Source organism: Mustela nigripes, chromosome 1 (assembly GCF_022355385.1).
Source record: "Mustela nigripes isolate SB6536 chromosome 1, MUSNIG.SB6536, whole genome shotgun sequence".
NCBI lineage: Eukaryota > Metazoa > Chordata > Mammalia > Carnivora > Mustelidae > Mustela > Mustela nigripes.
In genome coordinates, this window is record NC_081557.1 from 30,182,038 (window position 1) to 30,202,840 (window position 20,803).

Sequence of the window (20,803 nt, forward strand, 5' to 3'; positions counted from 1 at the left end):
TTAAAGCAAACATTATCACTTTTGAGAATAGAACCTCAAAGCAGAGTTGTTCTTTATTCCTGACTACAGTAAATATATTTAAAGCAACCAATATGTAGAAAGAAGCCCTCAGACAAGAAAACATTCTGAAATACACCATGTTAAGGATTTGCGCAACATTGTATGTTGTGTGTTTGCTTTTAGAGGCAAAGAAACCGGAAGAGTGACTTGCATTTCCTACATTCACCTAATGGACCTGCATCTTGACTCAATGAGGCATCTGAGAGGCTGTAAAGTCCAACACCCTTTGCTATTTACTATCTACTCAAATAGACATTTTAATTCCTTCGGATAAATGAAGAATAAAGTTATGATTATTAGCTATTCACTTTTAGCAAAGCACTATGGAAAGTGCAAGGAGCTAACGATCTAGAGGATAATGAGACAGAAGTTGGGGATATCCTACTCTACTGACAATACTTGAAGGCACTCAAACTCTCAGTTTCTAGGACAATATGGGGACCTATTCAGTATGTGACATCAGGACCAAGTTGCAGAACTTTTTGAAAGTTATTCAATGATCTCCTCAGTCTTTGGTGATTTACCATAATCACCTGCAATCACATGTTATCGGAATCTCACAACTTTTGGGGAGTATCACTATTTATGATAATCCCACAGCACTTTGCTCATTATTTTAAGGTTTTACAAGACTAGGCTAAATGTTTTGAGTCTATGACTGATTGATTCTTCATAGAAACTTGTTAGACTTCATGCATTCTTCTCTTTGCTTCTCTGGGTCACAGTCTGGATTTCCTCTCTCCCCACCTGTTCCATATTCTGTTTAGAAATTGGCAGGCTATCACACAACAAAGAGCAGCCACTCAACGCTTCTCCTCTGCTCCTCAATGTAAAGCTCAAAAGGAATGAATGTTTCCTCTCATTTGGTTGCCTCTTGTAACCTGACCTCTCAAAGTGCTGGTCAATCCAAGCATTAGCCTTCCCTTGATAGGTCATTTTCAAAAGGCTAAAAATGTTTCTATATAAGCATTATATACTATATATATAATATAATATATTAATTATAATTTATATTAATTTTTAATTTCTATAAAATACTAAAATATAACTAAAAATGTAACTTAAAAATATGACTTTAAAAAATATAACTTTATAATATTAAAAATAATATAAATACACATCTATGCATATTTCTGCTTTAACCGGGTCAGTCTACTTGAAATGAAGATTGAGCTATTGCACTTGTGTTTTAATCTGCAGGATACTTAATTTAACTAAGGTTGGAGAGAACTATCCTCCATTTAAATATTTTAGTTTGCTTACATTTTGCCATGATTCTGAAGGAGGGTATTAATGCCATTATTTATGAAAAAGAAAATCAAAGCTGGCAATCATTCAAAAACCAGCCCCAGGTTATGTATCAATAGTTTATTGCAGAGCTTGGATCCGGAGCCATGCCAGCCTGGATCTAAAGCCTGTTTTCTATTTCCATTACTACCTCCTTCATACTCTTTTCAAGTAAGTCAGTGACTTTTTTTTTTTAAGAGTATAATCAAAATCTTCAAGCCAATCTGTGTGTGTAGAACTTATCTGAATTTTAGTTAAAAATATAACAAGTGAATCAGATCAACTCATCTGGTTATTCTATTTAGCTTTTGCAAAATATCATTGCTTTTACTCAAGCACTTTCAATTAAGTGGAGCTACAGGCCCAGAATGACCACACGGTTTCATTAACATCAGTTGGCTCCTTCACTTCTCCCCCATGAGACCTGACTTTATTAATAGCCTCTCAGTGTCATATTTGTCCTAGATTATGAAAATGGACTCACACCTCCATCCGCCTCTGTTGAGAAGTGTAACACCTCTCAGAGCTTCCAAAGGCTACCCTGCAATGTTTGATCAGCTCTAGAGAGAAGAGCCCTATCTAAAGCAGCCATTCTTCTCAGGAATGGAGGAAACAGTTTCCTTAGAAACAGGGATTACAAAAGAGCTCTTAGAATAGCTTCTCCCTAAACTCAGGTTTTCTTCAATTCCAGGCCTCAGATAGTCTTTCAAGTAGAGACATAATATGAATAGCGAGCCCAGCTGGATGTATGTAATGACATGAAGAGAAATGGCCAGTCCATGAGCAGCACACACAAGTGTATTCAGTACTCCGCAAAGGGCTTGGCAGGGATGATATTTAACAAATACTTGCTAAGTGCTTAAATGAAGATAGGGTCCACCTGAATTTGAATAGCATAGTAAAGGGAACTGAAACATAAATTAAAGAATTGGGGCTTAAGCTTGATTCAGGCATATATTACCAGCGTGGCCTTAGGCAACACAATACCTTCCCTAGTTTGTTTCCCCATCAACAGAAATGATGAAAGTTATCCAGCTGGTCAACCAAATAAGGCTGTTCATGAATATGAAAGGATCTTGTGAATTTCAAACACTTCTATAAATATAAAGTCGTTATTTTTATGTTCATTTTGTCCTTCTAGAAAATCCCAGAATGATTATATTTTCACAGCTATGAACAAATGTCTCTAAGATTTAGCATACTGTGCTGTAACTGGTAACTAGTTACTTTCGTGTATACCACCAAGCTGTGAACTCCTGAGCATGGGAACAATGATTTTATTTCTGAACCTAACGCAAATCTTCACACACATCCCATTCAACAAATGCCTGTTAAGTGAATAAGTTGAATAAATGACACATAAGAATGTTTTCAGATTTTTTTTTTTTTTTGCTTTCTCAAATCTTTTAGCAAGACAGCTTTTCTTATGTTTATAGGAAATTAAAAAAAATTTTTTTACTTGAGTATAGTTAACACACAATGTTATATTAGTTTCAGGTGCAGGACAAAGTAATTTAACAAGTTTATATGTTATACTATGCTTACCACAAGTGTAGCTACCGTCCATCAGCATACAACATTCTTACAATTTCATTAGCTATATTCCCTATGTTGTGCTGTTTGGTCCCATGACTTACTCATTCTATAACTGGGACCCTGCATCTCATGTTCCCTTCACCCGTTTTGCCCATCCCTCATTTCCTATCCTTCTGGTAACCATCTGTTTGTTCTCTGTATTTACAGGTCTTATTCTGCTTTTCATTTGTTTATTCATTTGGGTTTTGTTTTGTTTTAGATTCCACCTATGAGTGAAATCGTATGGTATTTTTCTCAAAACCTGATCTCAAGTATAATACCATCTAGGTCCATTATGTTGTTACAAATGGCACAGTCTCATCCTTTTTATGGCTGTGTGATATTCCAGAATGTCTGTCTGTGTGTGTGTGTGTGTGTGTGCGTGTCTGTGTGTGTCTCTGTGTGTGTGTCCATGTGTATTATTACATCCTCCTTATCCATCCATCAATCAGGACTACATCAAAATAAAAAGCTTTCACACAGATAAGATAACCAGAATTTTGAAAACATTGAAGAAGAGATTAGTAATTATTTAAACACAATTCCATTTCAATAAAATATTTTTTTGTCCACTGTTACATTGTCTCTGACCTGAGACTTAAAGGAAGTTATTGTTTCTTTAGAGGGGAAAGGCTACAGGGCTGTCCACCTTAACTGGGCTATAAGTTCCATGAGGACAGAGACTGGGTTGATTTTGCCTGTGTTTCTATCAAAAAGAGCGATTTCTAGCAGACAGCTGAGTACAGCAGACACTCCAACACCTCACTGAGTCTTTATTTCCCAGAAGTTATTAAGTGGATAAACAAATAAATGAGTAACTCCTAAAATTTAGAAGATAAAATATTGACAAAGGAACTTAATATTCAATTGAGCACAAAAATAATGCACTGGTTAGACAAGGACAATTTTCACATACCTTGCTGATTTCAAATCCAAAGACTTCCTCAAAGTATGCTGGCTGACTGATAAGCAGTAAGTAAAATGTCCAGCTTCTGCAGAAGTTGGCAACAATTATTGCATAGACAGGCATAGATGTAAAAAATTTCCTCCATGGGGTCTTGAATTTCTGAAATCCCAAAAAAGAGAGCCATTCTGACCATTTAAAATATTTTCTTATTTACTTAAGACTTAAGACTTAAATGGCAATAAAAGGTGCTTTGCATTTCCAGGATGTATATGTTGAGGCGTGAGTAGGAGGTAATGAAGTTAATTGCAGCAGTTTAGTTAACCTTAGCTGCATGAATAATTGTTGGAAGAAAAAAAAATATTAGCCTATTCTTCTGATTAAATTGATCCCATTTGAGGAATGTATAAGATCCTACGTTTATAGAAAACAATTCCTAAAGCACAGATCCTAGTTTCCAAGATTTTTTTTCTTTTCTGGCAGTGATAAATCACACCTCAGTTAAAGATCCTTGCCCTATCAGTGACCTTCTTGGTATCCAAAATATTTTATCTAAAACACTGAGAATTCAATATAGTTAGGATGAGAAAAATTTAAAAAAATTAAAAGTGCAATATTCTAGACCCTATGTAAAGTTAATAATACCATTATCTATAAATTCTCTTTAATATGTATTTTTTTAAAGATTTTATTTATTTATTTGACAGAGATCACAAGTAGGCAGAGAGGCAGGCAGAGAGAGAGGAGGAAGCAGGCTCCCTGCTGAGCAGAGACCCTCCCCCCCAATGCAGGCTCTATCCCAGGACCCTGAGATCATGACCTAAGCCAAAGGCAGAGGCTTTAACCCACTGAGCCACCCAGGCACCCCTATAAATTCTCTTGATAGACAATGAATGTCAATATAAATTCTATAATACTGAAGGGCATGGTTCTATAAAACTCACATGGTAGACAGCTGGGTTGAAGTATGTAGCTACCCAGCACAGACCATGGACACATCATACCTAGTTATTTATGACATTCAAAACATTCAAAATTAGCCACCTACAGGGGATTGGCTTCGCTTATGATACCCATTTAGAAATTATATCTAGTGTACTCAAAGATTCTATATATGCCCAAATATGAAGCAATTATCTTCCCCTAAGACTCACATTTTTAGTCTTGGGTCTAACATTTTTAGACCCAAAAGTGTCTCTCATATTCTCACTTCCTCAGTGACTTTATTTTGAATGTCAAAATACTGTTCGGTGAAGTCAGAGTAGCCTGAAATAACTCCACTTAATGCTAGCTTGGGATCATTAACCTGGCCAAATTAGTAAAAGGGGAGACAAACATTTTTTACACAGATTTGGTAATTATTCCTGGATGGAGAGCCGCATAACTGCTAGTATTGGCTGTGACTCTAACTCCTCTAATTAAGCATTTCAAGGTCACTTTAACAGTAATATAGTAAGAAGCTATATCGTCGCGATCACAAATACACATGACAAAAAAGAAAAATCAAACCAAACCAAAAGCATCTCCTAATAACATATAATGAATACTGTGGTTTTGAATGAAAATATCCAGTGACAATATCATAGCTGGGTTGAAAATTTGTATTTTTAAAACCCTATATACTTTGGGAAGATAATGCCAGATAAATATATTTATTTCACAGAAAATGAAAATTGTTCAATACAGGGATGTCAGCATTGTGGTGTTATGTTAGTGTAAGAAGTAACTTCAGAATATTATTAAAAGTAAATAACTTTTTCCTGCTGGGAAAGTGTTTCTATTATTCGTATCTGGATCATCTCTACTAAGAAATTTATTCTTCAGGTTGTAAAACACTTCATCAAATATGAGATAGAAGCATCTAATTTTATATCTTATAAAATTGTTTGGGGTCATAGGAGGGCTTATAGTATCCTGATAACAGTCTACTTACTGACCTGGCTGCTTGCTTCACATGTGTGTATGGCTTACAAAAATGAAGCAAGTTGTTCACTTATGATTGATGTGTTTTTCTGTATACAGGTTAAATTTAATTTTTTTTAAGAAAAAATATTTAAAAGGTATTACAGTCAGCTGCAATGTGCACTTCTTAATTAGATACAGACTCCAAAGAAATAGCCACAAAGGACATATGATAATAGACTAGATATTCGAATTTGGACTGGGTATTAGAAATCGGAATATGATCTAGGTATTAGGTAATGTTAGGGAATTATTCTTCATTGTTTAGATATAATAATAGTACTTAATTGTGAAGAAGTATTTTTAGTTTTCTAGAGATGCATGTGAAGTATTTGTGCTAAAATTTCAAAGGAAATGAGTTCTCATTTCCTTTGAAATCATTCAGCAATAAGAAAAGTGAAATAAATAAGGCAAAGTGTTGACAACACTGGCATGTCTGCAGTGCTATTACTATTCTCTCTGTTTTGCTGTATATGGAAATTTTCACAATAAAAATTTCAAAATAACCGTAAGTACAATGACCAAAATATAATTAATTTTTAATTTTGATTTGAAGCTATAGGAAAGTATCAAACTTCAGTAAGAAGTGGAATATTATGTTTGGAAAAAATACTATGTTTGGAAAATATTATATAAATGGACCATTTGTCCATTTACAGATGGAAACAGGCAGGAGGAAGTTCTATGCCAGTCCAGAGTGCAAGAATTTGTTTTTAAGTACTGAAGTTTCACTTCTGAATGATATCCAGTATGGGATTTTTCTTATTCATTAAAGGCCTCAACAATAGTGGGTGATAGATAGACCTTTTTTACCTAGGCTGGAATGTCAAAGACAGACCTCCTCTAATAATGAAGTAGAGAATTACAGCTGGACTGAAACTTAATTAGAAAGAGGGGAGGAGACTTCAAAAGAAAGAGAAGCATAATTTATAGGAGACACTGGTTCTCTACCTTCCAGCTCTCAGCATAAGGAAATTGAGTTACTGTTTAGGTGCTGAATTTCTGAGGCTGTCTAAATACATTAGTTTTGCTTCCCAATTTTTAATAGTAACAAATGGGTATTAATTAATATTTATGATATATTAATGTCACACAGACTAAAAGATTTGCATTATTGATACAGAGCTGCATTTTCTCTCTCCACAGAGCCCATGCAAGAAATCAAATTAGAATCAGAAAAGGGGTCCATGTTATATTTTTTATGATACTTTATCTTCATAAAAATAATCCTGAAAATAAGACTTTATCAATAACAATATTATATTACATTAAAAATATTTTTATGTCAGCTATTACTGACTTACTAATGATTTTGGATTTCTTTAACCACTTATAGTATAAATTCACATGTGTAAAACCTAGATTTAGACAATTCAATACACAAAAAATAGCCCTTTTCATGATTGTGTTGGGTGATCTGGCATTTCCTACAATCTGAAATTAACAAATATTTGTTGAATTTGTTTAAATTATGAGCTATTTGAACATTTATAAAAACTTATTTAGGTTTACAGTCATTGCCATAGTCCAGGGAAAATTTGAAAATCATTAAGAAAGATAAAGAAAAAAAAAAGAATTATAGATGGGAGAAGTAACAATTATTCCTAAGTCAGAAAGTATGGATGGAAGAAAGAAAACAATCATGATTGACACCAAATTGGTTTTGTTGAATAGGGACTCAGAAAGTGGTTTGGTTGGTCAAAGGGAGGTGAGATGAAGAATAAAAACAGGAATGTACACCATAATAAAGTCCTTACTTCCATTGCACCTAAAAGATTTGCACTCTCTCCAATGCTTTCTTCAATGTACCTACGTTCTTCATCTGTAATAGTAGGATGCTTTGCAGGACTCTCATAAGACACCAAAAGCCAAAACATGTACCAGACCATTCCAAAGCTTCCTGCAAGGAAGGGGTCAGAAGAAGAAAATCAAAAGTCTATCATAAATACCCCCATTTAACTATCATTTGCTGGAATAAAACTGTAGGAATCTCATGATAAACCCATTCTCTAGGATGGGAATTGGAGTTTATGCTTCTCCAATTCAGTTCTTCTCATGTTGATGCCACTAAACTCCAAGCTTCCTGAAGGCTGGTCCTGTAGTTTTATCTCTTTGTCTCCAATAAGGCTGAGACACAGCATTGGATAATTATTGAATAGTGTGGTTTGGGATATGTTCAGACATCCAATGAACATTTACTGCCTTTACTATTCCAGGCACTCTGCTAAGTGAGAGAAACATGGTGAACAAGACAGAATTCCTGTCTTCAAAGAATTTTATAAGGGAGGATTGTTTTTTTATTTGCCTTCCTTGGCTATATTAGAGTGGTCTGTATTTCCACAAAAACAGAAGTACTCATTTCCCTTTCTTGTTAGCACTTCCAGATCTAGTAAAGAGATTATTAAATAAAATCTAGATTATTTTAGCTTGGGTGGCTACCATTCATAAAAAAGGCAGGGGGGTGCGGGACTTCTGTAATTAATGTAGTATCATTTAACACTTTATGTGACAATGTACATTATTATTTTTAGTACATAATATTACCTATTGGTCGCTCTGGGCAAATGAAAGCTATAAACTCTAACACAAAAGACTGTTTACAATTTTTTTGCATCCTTTTCTTTATTTAACACTCCATTAACACATGCCCTTACTGTCAAATGTAAATCTAAAGTATTAATAAAAGAAAGTATTTCAAGTGATTCATTCCGGTTTCCCAGAGGCTAGTCATGTCATTTTTGGCTTCTACTGTTCTTTATCCCTTGGGTAACAGTCTAAATGCTCCTGATCTCTATAATACTTTTTTCTTGCTTGTTCAATCTCTAAGAATTATTTCTTAATACCACAGATTTTCACGGGCCACGCTCCTTTTCGTTACCAAACATGACAGCAAACACAAATGGGAGTTAGATGGTGTGTGAAAATTTGGTATAGTATAGTGGTTATGGAATATGGCTCTCTCATATTCAAATCCTGGCTGTGTCTCTTACTAGTAACATGCTCCGATCAATGACTGACTCTCTGTGGACCTCCACTCTAAAACGAGACAATTTCTTTTCTATGAGATTGTGGCAAAGTACAGTTAAAGGAGATAATGCATGAAGCAACTAGCATGGTGAATGGCACAAAATAAGCACTCAATAAATGAAAGCTCTTGTAATCCAGTAGTAATTATCATCACCGCCAACTGAATGCATCTGAAGTGCCGGACATTCAGCTAATTGCTATATATGCATTATCTTCCTTTAACATAAGGCACTATACAGGTCTTATCTTATTAATTTTTGAAATATTAATATTGAACACGAGGCTCAAAGACCTAATTTTTGTTATACACAGTAACTAAGCGAGTACTATGGGGCTGTGATATTTTCAGATTATCTAATATTTAAACGTTGTATCATTCAATGATAGCTATTAAATGAGATACAACTTGAAATAATGAGATTGATTTTCATGAGTGCTTTGTGTAAATTAATATTCTTTTAAAAAAAAAGATTTATTTATTTTGAGAAAGAGAGAGAGAGAGAGAGAGCATGTGCACGTGCCAGGCACATGAGCAGGGGAAGGGGCAGAGGAAGGGTGGGGGAAGCAGAGTCCGCCCTGAGCAGGAAGCCTGAGGCTGCTGATCTCATGACCTTGAGACAGTGACATGTGCCAAAACCAAGAGTGGGATGCTTCATCGACTGAGCCACCCAGACACCCCTGGAAATTAATATACTTACTTTACAGTCACATCATATTTTCAATCACGTAATGGATTCAATTAAGGGACAAATCAGAAGATTTAATGTCCGGGCATCCCAACTTGTACTATATACCCTATACACATTTGCTTTCAACTTCTTTGAATTATGGACTCTAAAATCTAATGAAAGATATGGATTAAAATCTAAGAAAAACATCTCCCCAGGAAAAAAAATGTACAAAGGTATGCATGGCTTGTCCTTTAGGACGTTCATGAATCTAAAACCTATCTATGGCTTTTGAACCAGAATAAGAGCTCCTGCTATAAAGCATATTTAATAATATTCTGCAAACATAAGAATTCGCTCTGATGAGAACATTTTGAAATGGGGGTGGATCATGCTGAATTTGGAAGCAGCCATATACTGTTCAGTTCTACCTCATGATGTCCTTAATATTTCACATTCTCCTGCCCATGTCCAAAGATGGTATTAATCAATGACATCATGGGACGCCTGGGTGGCTCAGTTGTTTAAGCCTCTGCCTTCAGCTTAGGTCATGATTCCAGGGTCCTGGAATCGACTCCCATATCGGGCTCCTTGCTCAGTGGGGAGCCTGCCACCCACTCTGCCCGCTTGGGCTTTCTCTCTCTCTCACTCTTTGACAAATAAATAAATAAAATCTTTAAAAAAAAAAATCAGTGACATCAGTTGGAATCCAGCTCTCTTATATTTCTTTTTTCTCATGGCAAAAAAAAAAAAAAAAAAAGTCTCCTAAAGAGAGACTCTATAGAGAGACTCTATCCTAAAGAGAGACTCAAGTGATAAGCTTTCTGGTTCTAGTTAGAAAGTGAACAAAAAGGGACTTTAGACTTAAGACTTCTTGTCCTTTTTTATTTCTGTCTGAGGGCTTCATCTCATTTCATCCTGGAGTAACAAGGACTAAAATGTGAGGTTGCCGCAGGAGACTGTTAATAATTTGTCGCAAAAGTGAACTGTTGCCTTAGCACTGCTATCTCCTGCCAGCTTCCCATCCCTGTTCAGTCTTGAGGAGGCAGAGTCAGCCGAGAAAACAGCAGCAAAGAAAGAGAAGTATGTGCTGCCTAGCTCTTTCCTCTTAACTGGCTTTGAATCAAGAACTAATTTATTTTTTTCCATAATCAAGGACAATATATGAAATATTTCATAAAGTTTCCACCAACAATGTACTTGTATTTTTAAAACAATAAATAACAAGGTAGGGAGAATCATAATGATAGAACATTATCCTTAATCTTCTCAAAATATGAGGAAAGGATTCTTAATGGAAAAAAAAAATGTGAGTGAATGCAGTAGTATATTCAGTGATCTACCTCACCATTTTAGTTTACACCCATGTCTTTCAACTTTACTGTGTAGTATGCAACATACCATAGACATAGAATACTGAAGACCAACCAGTATACTGCACAAGAATACCAGCTAAAGGCATTGCAATTACAGCTCCAGCATATGAACCTAAAATAAAAGGAAGAATGGGAGATAGGTAAGTGAAAGAAATAGGAATTCTTGACTTCATCTCATGTCTCTTGGTAGACTGTCACAAACACTCTTGCACACTCAGGTGCATGTACACTCATACCTCTCTATCTCCAAATACATATATATGTCTATATATATAGCCAGTGACACAGGACTACATAAGCAGATGTGACCTACTTATCCCAAGACACAAAAGATATCTAAAAATAATAACACTATAATAAAAAAATAAATTTAAAAGACTATTACAAAAATTATTCATGAATATATTGGAAAACTTAGATAAAATGGATGAACCCAGAGGAAACAGAGGATTTAAGAAGACTAAAAAGAATTAAAGAAATTGAAATGGTGGTCAAAAACCTTTCCTCATGTACATACACACACACACCCTCCAAATGATTTTAGAGGTGAGCTTTATCCCCTTCCAGGTCTTAACCAAGTTGTTCCTGAACTTTTACCCACCATAACTGTCTGCATGCAGGACTCACCGCAAAAGGAAGTTGTTGCCAATCTACTCCTCTCTAGAGGAGGAGCCCATTTACTCCATATCCCATGACATGCTGGGTAGGTGACACCCTGTGGTGGGGAAGATGTATATCACCATTAAAGGGTCACTGAAAAACAAGCACATTCCCTTCTCTGACATTGTCTCCTCAGAATGGGCCCAAGGCATTAGGAAAAACTGCTACTCATAGATCTTTGCTTATTCCCTAAAATTCCACTTTTAAAATTTTCAGTTCACATTGGGTAAGACATGGCTTTCTTTTTAGTGACCTGTCCAAATTCTCCATGCCCTTCGAGTCTTCCTTCTACCTCTGTCCCTTCTGATGAAGGCAAAAGAAAAGACCCTCTATTACTCCATTCATCTGGAACTCTGAATAGTTTAAGAAATGTGGGAGGCCTTTTTGTGAGGCATTAAACACAGTGATTCCCAAATATAAGGAATCCATACAGAGGAAGCTAAAGCTAGATCCGTGAAGCTCACACTTCCCGAAAGTAGTGTCTAGAACATAAGACTTATAAAATAATTACTCATTTTATACATTTTTATCCTACCAATCTTCTCTTTCTTTTTGGAGAGAATGGAGAATGTTTTCAGTGCTTAACACTTTATCTGATTTATCTACTCCCACTATATTTCAGGAGAAGAGAAGAGCAATAGGTAGGCCAATCTGAAGTTTTTAAAAGTCAATCATTAGAGTTACATTCCCAAAGAATATAATCAATGAAATATTTTAGTGAAAACTCAAATCGTGATTCAAGTCCAACAAGGATTTGGTATAAATCTCCCAAAAAGTATTAATTCAGGGTTGTCACCAGCAAAGGACAGACTCAAAAATTTTCCTTACAACACATTAACCAAAGTGCCTGTTCTTCTCCCCCACCCCCAGTCAAATAGTCACTAAACATTTCTTTAACACCACTTAATTCTAGAGAAGGGGAGGCAAACAGTCACAGTCGTACTTTAGCATTAATTAAACACAAAATATCTGTATATCTAAATTTTCCAATTTTTGAAGCATAGTATGTAGACACAACCTTATAAAATGTTCATTTGTAGATCGAGTCCAAGATAATCTGTTGGTTCTGATTAACACGCCAACCTTAAGAGGGCGCCCTCCTGGGGTTCCATACCTCAACAAGCCCCTGCAGTATCCGGACAAAGATGACACACCCATAATGCACTCTGGCTGCTGATGGGATTAGCATATTCAGAGTAGAGGTAAGAAGTATGGCAGCTCCAAAAACCCTGAAAAAGAGCAGGAGTTAACGGCTCTAAATTTCTCAGGTCAGGTTAAAGGCAATTTTAAGGTAGTTTTTGTTTTGTTTTGTTTTGTTTTGTTTTGTTTTGTTTTGTTTCCTGAAAGAAATATATTCTTTACTTGGTAAGTTAGTTACTACAAATAGTACTTGGACTATCTTGAAATGTTACATTATTGAAGCACAAGAAATAAAAGATTCAATAAATCCAGTTATATGTACTTATATTTATTTTCTTCATAGATCTAATTACAAATTGCAAATATTAGGACACCTGGGTGGCTCAGTCAGTTAAGACTCTGCCTTCCGCTCAGGTCATGATCTCAGGGCCTGGGATTCAGTCCAGGGAGCCTGCTTCTCCCTCTCCCTGCCACTCCTCCTGGCTTGAGCTCTGGGTCTCTCTCTGACAAACAAATAAATAAAATCTTAAACAAACAAACAAACAAAAAAAAACAAATTGCAAATATTTATCAAATCATTGTTGATAGTTTGGGTTGATATCTCAGTCTACAATGTAAGCTGCTTTGGGGCAAGACTTGTTTTTCAAGTCTACTGTTATACCCCTAATACAACACAGTGCCTGACACATAGCAGATACTCATTAAAAAGTTGCCAAAAAAAGCAACAAACGCCTGAATGGAGCTATATCTCACATTATACAACTGTTTGAGACTTCCCTAGAAGCTGCATGTACATAAAAATCTAATGAATGCAATTATATTTTAAATGCCCTAAGAAATCTCATGATCAGATCCGACAGCACAAGTATTGGTAATGAAAATAACTATTATTTAATATACATATATATTTTATTTCCTTTTTGTGTATGTAAGTGGGGGTACTGTCTGAGGCATACCTCTAGCTACACACAACAATTCAGAAAAGAATTGCTGAAAATTCAGTGCTCATACCTTCCTCCACCTGTAAGCAAAAATTCCACTTTGTTCTTAAAAAAATCTTCCATAATGTTCATACTAAGTAAGGAAAATATTCCCTTTAGGGAAGTTTAGGAACTTTAGAAATACCGTCTTGTGGAGAAGTTTGGGGACACACTATCTCTAATGAGCTAAGCTGTGTGTCCTCTGCACATTTTCTCCAGCTGAACATTGAGCCTTGAATTCAGTGAAGATTGTTGCCTCACAGAAGCTCCGATTCTTCCAGCGGGTCCATTTAAGTGTAAGAGTTAAACAGCGAAGTTTCTGAAAGGGGCCTTGATTGTTTTTTTTTTTTTTTTTAAGATTTTATTTATTTATTCGACAGACAGAGATCACAAGTAGGCAGAGAGGCAGGCAGAGAGAGAGGGGGAAGCAGGCTCCCCGCTGAACAGAGAGCCTAATGCTGGGTTCTATCCCAGGACCCTGAGACCATGACCTGAGCCAAAGGCAGAGTCTTTAACCCATTGAGCCACCCAGGCGCCCCGGGGCCTTGATCATTATTAATCAGCTACAGAAATCTGAGAAATGACTGTGAAAGCTGAAGGGGATCAGCTGTTTTCCTATGAATCATAGACCAGGTCAAATACTTTTGTTTACTTGATGTAACCCAATATCCGCCTGTCCTCAGTGGCTTCTCACCACTGAGGTCGACACTCAGGAGGTAAATATCTTGGTCCATTCTGCCTCTGTGCTGTTTGCTGAATAGGTATCTTTAGGCTTGAGTCAAAGAATAACCTATTTCCTAAATGTGTCACAAAATAGAAACTTCCAATTTCTAAAAATGATTACTCCCATCACGACGCCACACACCCAGTGACGTTAACTTTTTTTCAGAAAAAGAAAGGCAAGGTTCCGTAACCTGTCTTTATAAATAAGAACTCAAGATTGTTATAAAAATTGACTTAAAATGCATTTTTATGAATCATTGCTTCTACGTCGAAAGAATTTTCACCTCTCTTAAAAATGCAATCTGTATGTTCTTGTACGCAAACCCCAGGACACTTTGGAGGTCTCCTTTAATAGGAGAAAGTGTATGGGGCATGTTTCCTGGACCAAGTGGTGAATGGTGCACGTTCCCAAAGCTGGTGAGATGAACATACGTCTCTACTGTTCTGCAAGTGCAGTGTTACCCGTGTAACAGAGAGGATGAAAGCAGAAAGGGCAAATGACATTGGATTTTTGGTCGTATGGGTAGGCTGCCTGGTACTGCCAAACTCGTGCTGACTACATTTTCTGTTGATGAATCCCATGTTGCTAATGGGATCCTCGATAAGAAAAGACACTGACTCTGCTTCAGGCTTTAAGGATAATGAGAACCAGAGCTACATAAAGCTTCAGGATTTTTGAAAGTGTTTCTATGAGGTATGCGCCCGCCCCATTTAGCCCTTCAGAAGAATCCCTCTAAACTGTTGTCCATGAACCAGCTGCATCAGAATTCCCTGGAGAGCTTATTAACAATGCAGATTTTTCACACCAGAGGTCCAAATCAGACTCTGCTGGGAGTGAAGTCTGAAAATCTGTGTTCTAATAAAAAACCCAGGTGATAATTTTGCATGCTCAGATTTGAGGGGAAAAAAAAAAAAAAAACCAAAGGTTTATATCTAGTTTTATCTAATACGTGTGTCATGACATTTATTTTCTATGAATATAACTTTCAACCATCACTTTCTCTGAAGGGTTTTAAAATCGTGCATCTGACAGAGGGAGATGAATTTTACTCATTCTGCAGCTCCAGGTTTCTGAACCTCTATTCAACTTTATTTCAGGATGACTAATTCTTGGTTGTGGGATGTTGTCCTGGGCGTTGTACATCTAGAGGCTTTTCCATGTTAGAAGCCAGTAGCATTTGCCCTCAAGCTGTAACAACCAAAAACATCCACAAAAATTGTGAAAGGTCCCTTGGGCGACAAAATCACCCATCAGTAGAACTGAATCAATTATAAACTGTTCGTTGAGTGCCCACTAGAGTTGGACCTCAATCTAGTAAGTGCTTCTTCAACTTGCTAGACCCCATGCTAACAGCTCACATGCCATAAAATCCACAACCACTTCACAACCCAGTGAGATGGATATGATTCATACATCCGTTTCATAGATGAAGAAACTAAGCCTGAGATAAGTGAAAACACTTGCACAAGTTGTTCTTCAGTTCCAAGTAGAAGAACCCTGGTTCAAATCTAACTCCAAAGCCAGTGGGGTTTACTACTAGAGTTTTCATCTGATTATGCACAAATGCAGTTAGTAATACATTTCAAGATTCTAACTTTAAATTTAAATAATAGTTCTGACAGAGCTATTTGAACTCACCCTACTATTGCTGAGAGAAAATCCCAATAGATCCGTTTCAAAGTTCATTTTCCACTCCTGCTCTGGATGGTGTTTCTAATTATATAATCTTGTGACATATCTAAATGCTTCCTACTTTTAAGTTCTTAAATTCTTTTAATTATCCCTTTTTTCATTATTAGTTACTATTGGATCATAAAAACTCACTGGCTTTTTTTTTTCTATTTAAAAATGAAATCCCTCAGACTTTTTAGAACCTCATCTTCTTTTTAAAATCTCATATCATTGTTATCCAACTCAATACCCAGATAATTAAAATTCTGATTATCCAATTCTTGCCCAGTATGGGAAGCCTTCACACTTTTTCTTGCTGTGCTACACACAGCCAAAATTAAAGCAGCCACTTCATTCAACATTCATTTATGCATTCACACTCCAACTCTTTGTGAGACTATATTTAGAGTAGGGTATGGTGCTGAGGAGGAATACGGAACTAAAACTTGCCAAGCACTTACTATACACACTCCACCTACATTAATTCATGCAATCCTCGTAACTACTCTCTGAGCTACACAGTCATCTCGGTGTACAAATAGGAAACTGGAGACAATGACTGTGCAAGACAAAAGCAAGAAGTAAAGCGGAAACTGGAATCCAGGACTCTGAGACATGAAAATCTGTGCTCTTTCACTGGTATGATGCTATTAGGCACTCAGGAGAAAGATAAAGATGGTCCTGGGTGTCGTAGGAGAAAGGAAGGGAGAGACAAGTGCCAGGAGACAACTTAATCCAAAGGTCAGAAGAGGAGTACAAATGAAAAAAAAGCCAGAGAAGGGATTCCCTCCCATTCCAGCTGGGATGACCAAGAAGCAAGCCCGTCCCAGGGATACTTTCACCTTGGGTCTTGGAAGATGAACGTTAAAAAAAAAAAAGAAAAAATAAGGAAGAAGTTCCAAAAAGAGGAAATGGATCAGCAAAGGTTCAAAAATGGAAGGGATTTCATTCTATATTAGAGACTAGGTCAGTATTTAAAATGCCTGGACATGGTAGTACCTGGTACCCCAAGTAAGAGAAGTAGGCCATTGAGAGTGAGATTATGAACAAGGAAGGTGTGAGGAGGGTGTGAGGAAATACAGATTAAACAAAGAGGGGAGGAGCAGAGTCTGTAATTTCGTGGCATCCTGGAGACGATGCAACTTGGAGTGATTGTAGAGGGTAAACAATGATGAAGCCCTTAAGATGAAGTAATCACAAAGCTTACTAGAATTAAGGGGAGAGGGGTCTGGAGCCCAAGGAGACAGAAAGTGATCAGGATCCATGTAAATTTTGGTGAGATGCTGGCTTTCAGATGAGCAAGGCACCAAAGTCACTAATGGTGGTTGAGGTGGGGGAAGTGACATAGATATGGTACAGAAATTTTCATAAGACCATTGTTTCATCGCTCAATAATTGTGTGACTGGAAAGTTAGTTAACTTCTCTAGGCTTCTGATTCCTTGCCTAGAAAAATGGCAGAGCCATGTAATGATCAAGAGTCTAAGGCTAGGCTGCTGGGCTTTGAAGTTCATTTCTGTTATCTATTACTTGAGTGATTACGAGCAGTTATTTAACTAACCATGCTTCATTCCTTGTCTGCAAAATGGGGCTATAAGCAGAACCTATGTGTTATTATAAGTAAAGCATCTAGAAGAATGCCTGGGATAGCCTAAGCATTTAAATGGTGTTAGGATCTGTACAATGGTGCTATTCATCTATTACACATCATAGGATTGCTGTGAGACTAAAAATGATGCACTTCAAAGGCACCTGCACATAAAAATAAATCCATAAATGTGATTCAGTCAATTAGGAATAATAATAAATCACCAATGGTTATTGAATTGTTAGCATATGTCAGTCACTGTTCTAGATTCTCATTTTAAGCTAATAATAGTATCAGCATGCAGCTACTGCTGTCCTTATTTCATAGGTAGAATAACTAAGTGCAAGTGAGTTTAAATATCTTGCTACAGTCACATGGATACTAAGTGGAGAATTGTGGTTTGTATTGACTTGGTCTGGTTATAGATCCTAGATGCTTATCTGCTAAGCTCTAGTCTACTATAATGGCAGCAGAACTAGTACTCATACAGTGCCATCAGCAGCAGATAAAAATGGCAACCATTTGGGAAAACAAAAACATGTTGAATAATCAATGATAGCAGCAATGAGGAGTGAAAAAAAAAAAAAAAGGATTCTTCTCCTGTCCTAGGTTTCAAAGTAGTTTAATTGTGAAGCTTATATAGGGAGAGTTTTGTCTTTTTATGAGCAAAGTCTAGCTTTCTAAAGAGAAACGGAAGAAATCAAAGTAAGTATGGAATACAAGTTCTAAAATATAACATAGTTCAGTACAGGGATGTTCAGATTTCATCATTCACAATCATCATCTGCAGGGGCTTGTTCAAACACAGATTGCTGGGTGCCAGAACTTCTTGCTCAGGAGGTTTGTGGGGCCTACGAATATGCATTTCTCACCAGTTTCCAGATGATGCTGGTATTACTTTTTCTGACTTGGGAATCTTTGGTTTAGCAGTACTATGCTAGATATTCCCCCAGGACATCACAGAAAGGACAGAGCTGGGGCAGGACTGGGGACAACCCTAAAATGGGCAGTGGTAGACATAGCTGGAAAAGGGGATTTACCTTTATTTATAGAAGGGAAGGGGAAGAATGGAATGGAAACTCCTGCTAAAAGGTGCAATATCCCTTACAAAGCACAAATTATAATTAGATGGTTGGATCAAGATCCAAAGTGAGGTTCTCTGGCCTAATTTCGACTGCCCTCACTGGCCAAATTGCCTGAGCAGCTGCCATATTTCTCCTGGGGACATATAAACAGCATACTATAATATTAAGACTAAAAGTTGTGGTTATGGTATGTGAATTCAAATTCCAGCACTAATTTCTTTCTAAGTATAATGTTGGGCAAGTTGTTATTACTTAAATTCTCTAAGCCTTACTTTTTTTCCATTTGTAAAATGGAAATAATAAGTTTTCATACTTCAAAGGACTGTCATGAAGATTAAATGAATCAGTTATGAAAGGGACAGTACCTGGTTCAAAGTAAGTGTTGTATAAATATCGGCTATCATTATACAGGAATTTCCCAATAGTCATTAGAGTTTTCAAAGAGTTCTTATTCTTTGCCCTTTTGTTTTCCCAGCATGCTTTTGCCCTGGTTAAATAGTATTGCTTCTTTTTTTTTTTTTAATTTATTTATTATTTGACTGACAGAGATCACAAGTAGGCTGAGGGACAGGCAGAGAGAGAGAGAGAGAGGAGGAAGCAGGCTCCCTGCTAAAGGCAGAGGCTTTAACCCACTGAGCCACCTAGGTGCCCTAATAGTGTTGCTTCTATAACAACAGATTCAGAGCTGTTCATGTCATCTTGAAATTCTAGCAGCTTAGGGGCACTTGGGTGGCTCAGTCAGTTAAGTTTCTGGCTTTGGCTCATGTCATGACCCCAGGGTTCTTAAATCCAGCCCGGTGTTCCTATTCTGTGAGGAGTCTGCTTGTCCCTCTCTCTCTGCCCTTATCCCCAATGTGTGTTCTCTCTTGCTCAGTATCTCAAATAAATAAATAAATAACAATCTTAAAAAAAATAAAAGAAAAGAAATGCGATCAGTGTAAAGTGCATGAAGACATAGAGTAAAATTTCTATGTCCCATTCTGAAGGCATACTGAGTGTACTGAACTGCATCGGGCTCTCAATCTGTGCCTCCACAAGCCATCTAAAATATCTGGCAGATAACAAAAGATTTCTTAAAAATGTAAAGCCTTGTCCAAATGAATTATGTGTGTCTTGGTGTTTGGTACACTGCCACCCTTATCCCTAATACCTACTCACCACACACACACATACACACACACACACACACACATACACACAGCTCTTTTTTTGGCCAATCTTTTCTCTCAGATATCCTTCAAGCAACTGTAGATTTCTTTTATAAGACTTAATTCAAGGGCTCATTCCCCCCTACCCCCCAGCATGATTTGTGGGGAACACAGTCCAGGTCTTTATTTCACTTCTTCAAACCCCATGATGCTTACAGAATGCCTTATACATGATATGCTCTTAAGAAATGACCACCCAGGGGCACCTGGGTGGCTTGGTCAATTAAGTGTCTGCCTTCAGCTCAGGTCATGATCTCAGGGTCCTGGGATCGAGTCCTGCATAGGGATCTCTGCTCAGCAAAGAGTCGGCTTCTCCTTCTCCTGCTCTCCCTGCTTGTGTGTGTCCTCCCCCTCTCTCTCTTTCTCTGTCAAATACATAAATAAAATCTTTTAAAAAAATGACCACCCAGTTACTTTTGTATGAAGACTTTAGAGCAGTTTAACTTCCCTTCCTGAGGTATATGTGGGTTAGAACAGATCTTTCTTCTTCGAGTCTTTATTATCCTGACATCCTTTTCAATCAATTGACCATTTCCTTGTTCTTGCGCTTTTAGTGGGGATAAACTACTGTTCTGGGTATCCTACTAATCCTAGGTAGCTGAGTTACTCTCATAAAATAACTAGAGGATGGCAGCCATGGACCAGAATGTAGAGTATTCCTGTGAATAAATCCTCACTTGAGAGAGTTACTGAGTTCAAGTACTTGGCCCGGGCTGACCTCATCCTTGCCTTCCTAACAACACTACAGAATCTCTGAAAACCCACTGCCATCACAGTCTCTGTTTACCCCAGCATCCTCATCAGCCTTTGAAACCACAGTCTCTAAAGCTCTGCATTCAAAATTAAATTAGGTGGTAATGCTTCAGAGATGACATATTGTCCTCTGAAAG

General features: G+C 37.0%; 1 protein-coding gene across 1 annotated transcript in view; it reads right to left on the reverse strand.

Annotated features, from left to right (window-relative positions):
• The window catches only part of SLC17A6 (solute carrier family 17 member 6), a 44,741-nt gene that overhangs the window by 9,162 nt on the left and 14,776 nt on the right, over positions 1 to 20,803 (reverse strand). The window contains exons 4-8 of the mRNA XM_059391313.1: positions 12,634 to 12,748; positions 11,487 to 11,574; positions 10,885 to 10,971; positions 7,546 to 7,688; positions 3,839 to 3,988 (exon numbers count right to left, since the gene is read on the reverse strand). Of these exons, the coding sequence (XP_059247296.1) occupies positions 3,839 to 3,988; positions 7,546 to 7,688; positions 10,885 to 10,971; positions 11,487 to 11,574; positions 12,634 to 12,748 (583 nt within the window). The remainder of the gene's footprint in view (positions 1 to 3,838; positions 3,989 to 7,545; positions 7,689 to 10,884; positions 10,972 to 11,486; positions 11,575 to 12,633; positions 12,749 to 20,803) is intronic.